Consider the following 12804-nt stretch of genomic DNA (forward strand, 5'->3'; position numbering starts at 1 on the left):
CTGCAATCAGAGCCCCTGGCCCTGGCACCCACATCCCCAGCACACACACACTTTCACCTGCAGGTTCCCGTGCCCCCCACCACAGGTGGTGTGTGCCCCACACTTCGGCAACACTCATTCACCCATCCCTGTTTTGTAAGAGCCACAGCAAAGTAGAAATGCTAACACTCGCCAGAAAAGAGGCCAGGAAGCAGCACTGACATAGTGCCAGGCATGGAGGAGGCACCAGAAAGTGCTGAATGAATGAATAAGTGAGTGAGGGATGGATGGATGGATGGATGGGTGGGTGGATGGATATGGGAGGGAGGGAGGGAGGGAGGGAGGGAGAAATGAAAGGTGGATGGATGGATGGACATTTGCATGGATGGATGAGTGGATGGATGGATGGATGGATGGATGGATGGATGGACATTTGAATGGATGGATGGATGGCAAAAAGCCTGATGACTAGGCCTTTCTGCCTTTGAGCCAAGTGGACCTCTGAGTCAAGCTGACAGGGATGGTGGCGGAGGAGGTGAGGGGCCCATGGGAGGGAAGGTGTGGTGCCCTCTGGACCACAGATATGCCCACAGCAAGCAGCCCACCCCCTGCCCACTCACAGCCTTTGTCAGAGAAGCCTGTAGCAAAGATACATCTGTTGCCCAGAGACACCGACTTGGCTCAGCACAAGCATTTTAAGCCTGGTTTGCTCAGAAGGGCTGGTGGACATTGCCCCTGCCGAGAGCCTGTCAGGACGCACCCTGGGAAAAAGGCAACCTTGTACATACTAAGGTCTGATTTCCTGAGCTCTGCCGGGTAATTTATTTAGTGTGTCCATTTCTGCTGTCCCCTCTCTGCACCCCGTAATTTATTTAGTGTGTCCATTCCTGCTGTCCCCTCTCCGCAGCCCCCACCCCCTCCCCTTCATCTCTCTCTCCCCCAACATTTTTTTTTTTTTTTTTTTTTGCGGTACTCAGGCCTCTCACCGCTGTGGCCTCTCCCGTTGCGGAGTACAGGCTCCGGACGCGCAGGCTCAGCGGCTATGGCTCACGGGCCCAGCCGCTCCGCGGCATGTGGGATCTTCCCGGACCGGGGCACGAACCCGTGTCCCCTGCATCGGCGGACCCTCAACCACTGCGCCACCAGGGAAGCCCCCTCCCCCAACATTTTTTATTGAAGTATAACATACAAAAAACTACACAGATCTTGAGTATACGATCAATTTCCCCAGAAATCACACGCCTCTGCAGTCAGGACTCAGAATGTTACAGCACCCAGGAAGCCTCCCTTGGCGCTCCCCTCTGGTCACCCCTCCTCACCCAGCTGTCACCGTCCTGATGGCTATCCTGACCTCAGCAGGAGTGTTTGTCTGGTTTCGCTTGTGGGTGGCTGCCGCCTCCTGCTGGCTGTCTGTGGGAACTGCCCTTAGGGAAGAAAGAGACCCAGCATGTGCGGCCTGTGTAGGTTTTCTGTTTGTGGCCGGGGCAGATGACCACGAACCCAGTGGCTTAAAACACCAACGTACTACCTTACAGTTCCGTGGGCCAGATGTCTGACGCAAGTCTCACTGGGCTAAGAGGAAGGTGTGGGCAGGGCTGGGCCCCTCCCGCCATCTCCAGGCCAGCCATGGCGGCCAGTCCTTCTCCCGCAGCTGTCTCTCCAGCTCTCCGCTCATGAGGACCATGATGGGTTGGGTCCTTGGGATAACCCAGGATGATCGCCCCATCTCAAAGTCCTTCATCTTCATCACACCTGCAAAGTCACTCCTGCCATGTAAACTAACTCGTTCACAAGGTCTGGGAATTGGGATTGGACACCTTGGGGGCCATTGTCCCGTCCACCATGTACCCCTGCCCCCAGGAAGGAGGGTTTTTTTGGAAAAAACTAACTACCCCCAAGCAAAGCCCAGAATCCCCAAATATCTAAGCAGAGACTTCAAAAGGAATGAGAAAGACCAAAACAAACAAAAAGAAAGATCCCGGAGCACACCGAGACGACACAGGAGAAAAAGAAAGGAAGGTAACTCTGTTCACCGTCCTCATGAATAACGACCAATGTTCATCCATGAAACAGGCAATAGATACATTTTCTTTCTTTTTTTTTAAAAATTTTATTTATTTTTGGCTGCACTGGGTCTTCGTCGCTGTGCGTGGGCTTTCTCTAGTTGCAGCGAGCCGGGGCTACTCTTCGTTGTGGCACGTGGGCTTCTCATTTCTTTTTTTAAAGAAACAATGTCAAGTGAAAGGAAAACACATAAACTGGACTTCGTCAAAATTTAAGAATTTTTTGCATCAAAGGATACCCAATCAACAGTGAAACAGCAATTCACAAAATGGGAGACAATATTTGCAAACCATGTTTCTGATTAGGAGTTTATATTTGGAATATATAAGGATCCCCTTCAACTGAGCAAGAAAAAGACAAGCAACCCAGTTAAAAGTGCGCAGAGGCCTTGAATAGGCATTTCTCCAGAGGAGACATACAAATGGTCAATAAGCACATGAAAAGATACTCAAGTTGCTCAAGATGGTCATCAGGGAAATGCAAATCAAACCCACGAGACACCACCGCACACCCATTAGGAAGCCTATTATCCAACAAACACAAAATAATAAGAGTTGGTGAGGCTGCGGAGAAATTGGAACCCTTGTGCATTGCTGTTAGGAATGTAAAATGGTGCAGCTGCTATGGGAAACACTTCGACGGTTTTTCAAAAACATTAAACATAGAATGACCGTATGATCCAGCAATTCCACTTCCGGATATATAAACAAAAGAATTTAAAGCAGGGACTCAAACAGACAGTTGTACACTCATGTTCACCTGTGGCTTCACGGGGAGTTTCCTATGATCAGTTGATAGAGGAAGAGAACACTCAGGCCTGGTTTATGGGGGGTTCTACGTGATACACAGGCACCCCCGAAAGTGGACGGTTGCAGCACTACAGCCTCTCTCTGAGGCATCCCTGAGGGACAGCGGTGAAGAGAAATCCTTTAGGTGGGCAGAACTTCTATCAGAATACTTGAAGGCATGAGAAGGAGCCTGGGGCGGGCTGGGGGGGGGTGGTGTTCCAGGACTTATTTGACATCAATAGACATGCCACCCAATGACAACAGAGCACCCTTTTTTTCTCTCAAGAACCCAGGGAACACTTACCAAGACAGACCACATACTAGGCCCTAAAACAAGCTCAACAAGTTTAAAAGAATTGAAACCATCCAGAGTGTGTTCTCTGCCATAAGGGAATCAAAGTAGGAATCAATGACAGAAAGACAACAGGAAAATCTCTAAACACACGTACGTTACACAGTATACTTCCAAATAATCTATGGGTCAAAGAGAAAGTCCAAGAGGAAATAACAATACATAGAAATGAATGAAAATGAAAACACAGCATATCAAAATTTGTGAGACAAAGCTAAAGTAATGTTGAAAGGAAAATCCATAAAACTAAATGCTTACCTTAGAAATAAATAGCCTATGTGCCCACCTCAACAAACTAGAACAAAAAAAGAGCAAAATAAATCCAAAGCAAGGAGAGGGAAATAAAATATCCAAGACAAGCAAAAAAAAAAATGAAATAAAGGGCTTCCCTGGTGGCGCAGTGGTTGAGAGTCTGCCTGCCGATGCAGGGGACACGGGTTCGTGCCCCGGTCTGGGAAGATCCCACGTGCCGCGGAGTGGCTGGGCCCGTGGGCCATGGCCGCTGAGCCTGTGCATCCGGAGCCTGTGCTCTGCAATGGGAGAGGCCACAACAGTGAGAGGCCCGCATAACAAAAAAATAATAATAATAATAAAAAAAATTAAAATTTGGGAGGGATAGAGAAAAATCATTGAAACAAAAAGCTGGTTCCTTACAAATAAATAAAATTAATAAACCTCTAGCAAGACAGAGAAACTTAAAGAGAGAAGACACAAATCACGAATTTCAGGAATGACATTGAGGGTTCATTATAGGTCTGATAGCCATTAAAAGGATAATGTTACAGACTGAACATGTTCCCCCAAAATTCATATGTTGAAACTCTACCCTCCCCCCTTGTGATAGTGTTCAAAGGTGGGGCCCCCATGATGCAATTAGTGCCCTTAAAAGAGTCTGGAGAGAACTTGCTTCCCTCTCTGTTCTTCTCCACGTGAGGCTACGATGAGAACTCAGAGTCTGCACTCTGGAACAGGCCCTCACCAGAATGCGACCCTGCTAGCACCCTGATCACAGACATCCAGGCTCCAGAACCATGAGAAATAAATTTCTGTTGTGTATAAGCCACCCAGTCTATGGTACTTTTCTAGAGCAGCATAAAATGGACTGAGACACAAAATAAGGGAATACTACAGATCACCATGCTCATAAAGTCTAAGGCTTAGAAAAATGGACAAATTCCTCAAAACTGCACAAACTACCAAAACTCAATTAAGATGAAATAGACAATTTGAATAGCCTTATAACCATCAAATCCATAAAAGGAAAATTTATAATTTTTTTTTTTTTTTTTTTTTTTTTTTTTTTTTTGCGGTACGTGGGCTCTCACTGTTGTGACCTCTCCCATTGCGGAGCACAGGCTCCAGACGTGCAGGCTCAGCGGCCATGGCTCACGGGCCCAGCCGCTCCGCGGCATGTGGGTCTTCCCGGACCGGGGCACGAACCCGTGTCCCCTGCATCGGCAGGCGGACTCTCAACCACTGCGCCACCAGGGAAGCCCCCCATAAAAGGAAAATTTGATGAACTGGACCTCATCAAGAGTTAAATTTTTTGCTCTGTGAAAGATCATGTAAAGAGGATGAAAAGATAAATTACAAACTGCGAGGTGGTGGGTCAGACGCAGGGATAATTGTGCTAATGGAGATTCAGATTAACCAAGCCTTGTACAAGATTCATTCAGTCAGAAATATTTTGTGAGCTCCTGTGGAGTGCCAGCCAGTGTTCTGGGCGCTTCTGCAGGGGAGACGCGGGCAAGAAACAGAGCAGGAAGCAAAACGTGTAGTAACGTCAGGAGATGCCACATGCAGGGGACCGAGAAATGCGGCAGCAGGGTTGGGGATCCAGCGGATGGGGACGTGGTTTAACCCTCCCATGCCAGCCTCCTCCCTGGCCCCTCCATGTCCCCCTTACAGTAGCCGCCCTCTGGCCTCGGACCTTGGCTCTTTTCATTCTCCTCTCCCTCCATTGGTGACCTCATTCTGTGGATGATCTAAATACTGTATTAGTCAAGATTCTCAAGAGAAACAGAACCAATAGGATATATAGAGGTAAATGAATGAGAAGGTTTATTGTAAGATTGGTTCACTTACAGTGACGGAAGCCAAGAAGTCCCATAGTCTGCCATCTGCAAGCTGGGAACCAGGAAAGCTGGTGTGTGATTCAGTCTGAGTCTAAAGGCCTGAAAACTTGGGGGGGGGGGAGTGGAGGGGGGCGACGGCGTTCAGCAGAGAGAGCGAATTCTCCCTTCCTCTGCCTTTTCGTTCTGTTTAGATGATGCCACCCAAATCGGGGAAGGCCATCTGCTTCTGTTAGTCAATTCAAACGCTAATCTCTGCCAGAAACACCCCACAGACACATCCAGAAATAATGTTTTACCAGCTATCCAGCCACCCCTTAGCCTAGTCAGGCTGACACGTAAGATTAACCATCACAAACACCATCTACCTGCAGGATACTCCCAACTTCACATTTCCCGCCCAGGTCTCTGTTCCGAACCCTGGTCCACACATCCCACTATCCAGTCAACATCTCTACTAGCTCCTCCCCCCGACTCACCCTGATCTCAGGTGGCTGTGAGTGACCACAGTGAGCGGCAGCTTGAAGTGGGATCTCAGTTCCCTGGGAATTGAACCCGGACCACAGCAGTGAAAGCACCGAATTCTAACCACTAGACCACCAGGGACTATTGGCTAGGAGCAGGGCCCTGGCTCTCATCTGCTTTGAAGAAAGAATCAGCAAAGAGATGAAAAGTATTGAGGCAAGTGAAGTGTTTATTAGGAGAGAAGAATAGAAAGCACAGGCAGGCTGAGAGACAGAGAGAGAGGCGTGTGCTTTTGGGGGTGGTTTAAACCGTATGGGGGAAGTTCTTCTAGGTTTCCTCTGGCCAGTCAGCTTGCTTTGTCTGGCTCTGAGTCCATATCTGGTCTGACTCAGGGCCCTCCCCTGTGTGCACATGCATCTTTTAGCCAAGATGGATTCCAGCGCAAGGGTCTCTGAGAGATTAACAGAACATATTATGGTCTGGCGCCCCCTCCCTTTAACCTTTCTGCACATGCATAGTCTGGGAGGGAGTCTCCTTGGCCCCGAGAATGAGAACTATGTGGTCTCTTTGTCTTTTATGCCAGCAGGGCTCAGCCCCTCTCTGTTTCTGCCGTTCCGTTCCCTTGAAGCGTCCACAGGAGACAAAGTCCAGCTGCTTATCCTGTTCCTGTTATTATCTTTATTTTTAAAGCATAAACAGGAGGTTAGTTGTAAATGTCTAAACTGGGGCCCGTCTATCTCCTGCCTCAACCCCACCCACACCCTCCCCAGGTCAGCCAATGGACACTCCAACTTTCAGACCTTACAAGCATCCTCAGTGCCTCTCGTTTACACACAGCCCCAAATCAAAAGAAGGCTGCGCCTCTCATCTGGATTACTGTGGAGTCTCCTGGGTTCTACCCAGTGATTCTATAAAAATGTAACTCAGAGGGCTTCCCTGGTGGCGCAGTGGTTGAGAGTCCGCCTGCCGATGCACGGGACACGGGTTCGCGCCCGGGAGGGTCCCACATGCCGCGGAGCGGCTGGGCCCGTGAGCCATGGCCGCTGAGTCTGCGCGTCCGGAGGCTGTGCTCCACAACGGGAGAGGCCACACCAGTGAGAGGTCTGCGTACCGCAAAAAAAAAAAAAAAATGTAACTCAGAGCTCACGGTAGCCTTACAGTAAGTCCCCTACATGCAAACCAGTTCTGTTCCGAGAGCGTGTTCGTAAGTCCAATTTGTTTGTAAGTCCAACAAAGTCAGCCTAGGTACCCAACTAACACAATCGGCTATATGCTACTGTACTGTAATAGGTTTATAATACTTTTCACACAAATAATACATAAAAAACAAAGAAAACATTTTAAATCTTACAGTACAGAACCTTGAAAAGTACAGTAACGCTACAACAGCTGGCATCCAGGGGCTGGCATCGAGTGAACAGGCAGGAAGAGTTACTGACTGGAAGAGAGGAAGTTGGAGATGGTAGAGCTGAAGGATCTTCAGCAGTAGGAGACGGAGGGCAAGCTGCAATTTCACTCATCCCTGACGCTGATGGCACAGGTTCTAGTTCTTTGCTGGATTCAATTCTATCTACCCTCTTGAAAAAATGATCCAGTGATGTCTGGGTAGTAGCTCTTTTTTGCCCATCATAGACGACACGGTAGCACTGGATTGCATTCTGAATGGCTGCTGCAACCTTCATGTACTTCATGTACGTTCAGGTCCTGTGCCTCAAAAACTAACAGTGCCTTCTCAAATAAAGAAAATCCCCTTGGGCTTCCCTGGTGGCGCAGTGGTTGAGAGTCCGCCTGCCGATGCAGGGGACACGGGTTCATGCCCCGGTCCGGGAAGATCCCACATGCGGCGGGGCGGCTGGGCCCGTGAGCCATGGCCGCTGAGCCTGCGCGTCCGGAGCCTGTGCTCCGCAACGGGAGAGGCCACAACAGTGAGAGGCCCACGTACCGCAAAAGAAAAAAAAAAAGAAAATCCCCTAGCCATTTCCTGCATCATGAACCTCTTTGGTTGTCCAGTGACTTGTTCTTCCTCTTGTCTCTCTTTGTCCTTTCTCTGGGCCTCCAATTCCATCAGGTCTTCATTAGGAAGTTCCACGTTCGCATCTTTGAAAGTTCGCAACTTGAAGGTTCCTACGTAGGGGATTTATTATATTCATAATGGCCAAAAAGCAGAGAAGACTGAAAGATCCATCCACTGATGACGGCATACACAAATGTGGTCCATCCGTACAATGGAATACTACTGACCCATAAAAAGGAAAGAAGCACTGTCACAGGCTACAAGGACGAACCTTGAAGATGTTACGCTCAGTTAAAGAAGCCAGGCACAAAAGGCCACACAAAAGTGTATGGTTCCACTTACATGAAATGTCCAGAACTGTCAAATCCAGAGAGACAGAAGTAAATTAGTGGTTGCCAGGGGCTGGAGAAAGAGCGAGGGAAAGCAAGTGATTAATAATGAGTACCAGGTTTCTACATGGGCGAGACGAAACTAAAACTAGCAAATGGTGGGGATTGCACAACCTTATGAATATACTAAAAACACTGAGTTGTACACTTTAAAAGGGTGAGTTGTAGAGAATGTGAATTACATCTCAATTTTATATATATATATATATATATATATATACTTTTTTTTTCCTCTAGGTAACTCAGATGGCTTCACTCTTCCACTCACCCTCTGCAGGGTCTCAGGGACAGTAAAGCCGCGTTCTTAGCTGGCTCCTCCTAATTCACCCCCTCCACTCGCTGGCCACCCCATTTCTCCCCGGCTCTGCTCCTGCAACCTCCGCCCTCCTCTGCTTCTGCTCTTGCTGTGGCTCCGCCCTCTTCCCCTCAAGCCTACACACCTGGCCCCTCACACCCGGCACGTGCACCTGCACCTTGGGACCCCGCCCTCGCAACGTGCGCCGCCCCACCTCCACACTCCCCATTCCCCTATCCTCTTGGCCGCGACTCGCATTAACTTCTGGCTTTCCTGCACTTTCTTATCAGTGTTAGGTAATCTTGTGTCCTGATGCTGTAAGCTCCGGGCAGGCCGGGCCTTCGGCACTTTGTTCCCGATTTGTCACCAGAACCTACTGCGTGGTACACAGTAGGCGTCAGTAAACGCTAATAAGCATTCAGAAAAATAATGAGGATAACTTTAAAAAATCAAGTAGTTATTAAACTTTTAAAACTAAATAAAACTCTGAATAGTCTTTTCTGCACACTGATTTCCAGGGGACACTAAAGGACATGCATTTTCACAAATGTTAATAAATAAATGCATTTATTATCGGCATCCGCAGTGCAACTTTCCACAGAAAACACAGCCCGCGCCCGGAGCGTCGGGACACCCAAGGCCGCACGCCCCCACCCAGAGAGAAGGACGTCAGGGCGCAGGCGCAGAGGTCGGGGTCCCACCGCCGTCAGCATGTCTGGTGCGCCTCCTGGCGGCGGCCGCAAGCCACGCCCCCACCCCCGGGCGGAAATGGCTACTGTTGGACTCGGGGAGCATGCGCGAGTTCCTGGAGTTCTCGCGAGAGAAAGCGGCCCCAAGGGAGACTTCCGGTGACGGGGGCATCAGAGGCTGGAAGTGGGAACCTCCGCCGCTAGGCCGAGGGGCGCAGGGCGCTAGAGGAGGCGGGCAAGAGAGCGGGCGGCGGGCCGGTCCGGGGGAAGCCAGAGGAGGGCCGGGCCCCGCCGCGCCCGCCGCCATGGACCCGTTCCTGGTGCTGCTGCACTCGGTGTCGCTCAGCCTGTCGAGCAGCGAGCTGACTGAGTTCAAGTTCCTGTGTCAAAGCCGCGTGGGCAAGAGAAAGCTGGAGCTCGTGCAGAGTGGCCTGGACCTCTTCAACGTGCTGCTGGAGCAGAACGAGATGAGCCGCGAGAACACCGTGCTGCTCCGCGAGCTGCTCGTCTCCCTGCGGCGCCAGGACCTCCTGCGACGCCTGGACGACTTCGAGGCGGGCGCGGCGGGCGGGGCCGCGCCGGAGGAGCGAGGTGGGGGCGGGGGCCTGAGGTCTCGGGGTCAGGTGGGGCCGCGCCGGAGGAGCCAGGCGGGGGCGCGGGCCTGAGGATTGGCGGGGCGTGCGAGGCCGCGCCCGAGGAGCCAGGTGGGGGCGGGGCCGCGCCGGAGGAGCCAGGTGGGGGCGGGGGTCTGAGGTCGGGGGGCGGGCGGGGCCGCGCCGGAGGAGCCAGGCGGGGGCGGGGGCCTGAGGACTGTGGGGGCGCCAGGGGAGGCAGGGTCAGCTGGACCAGCAGTAGTTTCGATCTCCCGGGTGCCTAACTTTTTCCGGGTTCGGTTTGCGTGGGTTTTCTCTAAACAGCCCTGGGAGACAGACGGGTAATATACCCACTTTGCAAATGGGAGAACCATAGTGCACAGAAGTTAACAGCCTAAGTTGCAGAGCATGGACACCCATCCCCCAGCCTCAGTATTTTCTCCACCTCCCCCCTCCCTCCGGGTGAGTTAGAGATTACTCGAAAGGAAAGGACATTGCTAACCTCCTGGGTGGAGTGGAAGGAAGTACACCAGAAGCGTCACAGCAGGTACGGGTTGGTTGATAAGGGACAGTTTTTGCACAATGGGCCATCAAGGCGTGGTCCTGGCTCTGCCGCTGTCTAGCTGTGTGATCTCAAGAAATAACTTACACTTACCTTCCTTGTCTCCATTTCCTCTTCTGTACAAGTGATCAGTAACGCAGGTGCCGACCTCACAGGACTGGAGGAGTTGGCACACAGGCTGACAGCATATCAGGGATTTGCATTTGAAGATGCAACTTTGCAGGAACCTTCCAAGAAGCATTTTGTCCTTCCTCTTCTCCCTGCCCCCGTCCAGAAACAGCCTTTTGTAGTCTGTCATGCTGATCTCAGTAGTGACCTTTCAGCAGATGAGGACATAGTAGCCAGAGACTGAGGACTGGTGTCAGTCAGGACATCTTCCAGAGTAAGAATCGGGGTGTTCAGGGCTGGCGTACAAATTACCGTATCTTGGTGGCCTAAAGCAACAGAATTTGATGCTCTTACAGTTCTCGGTCCAGTAGTCAAGTCAGGGTGTTACTAGGCCGTGGTCCCTCTGGAAGCTCTCGGGGAGGAGCCTTCATGCCTCCTCTGGTTTCTGGGGACTCCAGGCGTTGGCTTGTGCCCACATCGCTCCAGTCTCTGCCTCCGTGGCACGTGGTCTTGTCACTGGATTTAGGGCTCACCTGGATAATCCAGGATGATCCCCTCGTCTCAAGATCGTCAACTGAATCTCATCTACAAAGGCCCTTTTCCAAATAAGTTAACATTCACGGTTCCAAGGGTTTGACGTGGACATACGTTTTAGGGGCCACCATTCAACCCACTGTAGGGTGAGATGGGGGAGCAACTCCATCTCCCTGTCCTGAGTAGGTATCTCCGTAACAACACACCCCAACCGTTAAGTCTTCAGAGCAGGCCACGCCTCTTGGGTAGTGTTTCAGGGTGTGGTTAGCTGGGGCAGGATTGGCCTCTGCAGGAGGACCTCTTGGTACCCAGCCCTTGGGTCAGCACCGAGGAGCCCATCAGGGAGTGTGGGGTAACCTGTCTCCTAAAGAGCTCCCGTACTCTCTGCTCAGTCATTGTGTTCTTTCCCTCCCCAGACCTGCGGGCAGCGTTTGACATCATCTGTGATAACGTGGGGAAGGACTGGAGGAAACTGGCTCGTCACCTCGGAGTGTCTGATGCCAAGATTGAAGCCATTGAGGAGAAGTATCCCCGGAACCTGGCAGAACAGGTGAGGGAGTCGCTGAGAGTCTGGAAGAACAGCAGGAGGGATGATGCGGCCGTGTCCCACCTGGTGAGGGCGCTCAGGGCCTGCCGGCTGAACCTGGTGGCAGACCTCATCGAGGAGGGTCAGCGGGCCCGGGCCCTCCAGAGCGACAGTGGGGACCCTGTGTCGCTCTCTGAGTCCTGGGACTCAGACTCGCCTGCCTCAGGGGCCTCCCGATGACCCAGCTGCTCTTCTCCAGGACCAAAGGCATCTACCCACTCTGAACTTCGGTTCCCTCCACCGCAGTTAACCACGTCCCATCCGTGCCAGCGCGTGCAGACCCGGCAGGGAGCCGGGTGAGGGCCCACGTGGGCTCTGGGCACTGTGATCAGCCTCAGGGAGATGCTTTCATCCCCGTTAAACGAGTTCCTACCGGAGGACATTGCGAACCACATCTGACACGTAGGAGGGACCTAGATACTAGTTAGGGTTAGAAACCTGGTCGTTGTCCAAGTGAGGAAGCGCAGAGTGGAACTGGAGGCAAGTCAGTAGTGATGGGGGAGTTGGGCTGGTAGCCAACGCTGTCCAGCTCTGGAGCCCGCGCTTGGAACCACTGGCTCCTTCTGCCAGTGGTTGCCACGGTTGCCAAAGGCTTGGAGGCTGGCGGTGTAGACCCGTCTCCCAGGGCAGGTGGCATGGGGGTGAGGCGATGCCTGTGAGGTGCTTAGAAGATGTGGACACAGGGCTGGGCAGACGCTAGTTCAGAGAAATATTATGATTCCTGTGATTCCCCAGTGTGTTACTATTTTGTGTCAAAACCACTATCTTTCTGATAACAGAGTTGGCAAGGGAGCTGGAGCCTGTGATTTTAAGAAGTGATCTTTCTTCCTGCTTCTCAGGTAACCCTGTTGAAGCAAGGGCCTTTACAGAGGAAACCTCCACATTACAAAGATTTTTTTCTTCCCATTGATGATGGTTTCATTTTGCATGCTCTCAGAATTCCCATTGTGGTCGGTTTCAGCGTCCCTGGAAGGTTATTACAGGCCCAACCTGGGAGCAGGGTAGCTGCATTTCATAACAGCTCCGGGGACCACTAACAAGGGGAGTGTTTATGGGGGTGGGATGAATTAGGAGATTGGGATTGACATACACACACTACTGTGTATTGTATAAAGTGGCAGAGAGCCCAGCGTTCTTGCCTTGCGCCTTCCCGCTGTGACCTTGGGAAAGCTACTTGTGATGTCATGCCATGCCGCCTTGACCTTGGGTTGCTGAGACCGTAGCAACACTCACCACCAGGCTGTGGACCCAGCCTTCAGCACATACTTAGTGCCAGGCACTGCTAGGAGCTGGGGTCATGCAGCAGACAAGACA

At 51.6% G+C, this 12804-nt stretch overlaps 1 protein-coding gene and 1 long non-coding RNA gene across 3 annotated transcripts; one reads left to right on the plus strand and one right to left on the minus strand.

The window, feature by feature from the left end:
* Positions 1-2084: 2084 nt before the first annotated feature.
* On the minus strand, positions 2085-6415 carry LOC117313315 (uncharacterized). The gene is made up of 6 exons (XR_004527770.2): positions 5735-6415; positions 5269-5364; positions 5114-5168; positions 3442-3478; positions 2492-2566; positions 2085-2193 (listed from the first exon to the last, which is right to left on the minus strand). It is a non-coding gene; the product is annotated as an uncharacterized lncRNA (long non-coding RNA).
* Positions 6416-9412: 2997 nt separating this feature from the next.
* On the plus strand, positions 9413-12398 carry FADD (Fas associated via death domain). 2 transcript variants are annotated; one of them, XM_019929092.3, is made up of 2 exons: positions 9413-9698; positions 11321-12398. In XM_019929092.3, the coding sequence occupies exons 1-2, from the start codon at positions 9413-9415 to the stop codon at positions 11668-11670; spliced, it is 636 nt and encodes a 211-aa protein (XP_019784651.2). In that variant the 3' UTR covers positions 11671-12398. The 2 variants fall into 2 exon arrangements, with proteins under 2 accessions (XP_019784651.2, XP_033717253.1); XM_033861362.2 differs by lacking the exon at positions 11321-12398 and adding an exon at positions 10388-10614.
* The last annotated feature ends 406 nt before the right edge of the window (positions 12399-12804 follow it).

Source organism: Tursiops truncatus, chromosome 8 (assembly GCF_011762595.2).
Source record: "Tursiops truncatus isolate mTurTru1 chromosome 8, mTurTru1.mat.Y, whole genome shotgun sequence".
NCBI lineage: Eukaryota > Metazoa > Chordata > Mammalia > Artiodactyla > Delphinidae > Tursiops > Tursiops truncatus.

Coding starts and splice junctions, on each gene's coding strand:
- FADD (XM_019929092.3), top strand. CDS start 9,413: ATGGACCCGTTCCTGGTGCTGCTGCACTCGGTGTCGCTCAGCCTGTCG. Junction 9,699..11,320: donor GGCCGCGCCGGAGGAGCGAG/GTGGGGGCGGGG, acceptor TTCCCTCCCCAG/ACCTGCGGGCAGCGTTTGAC.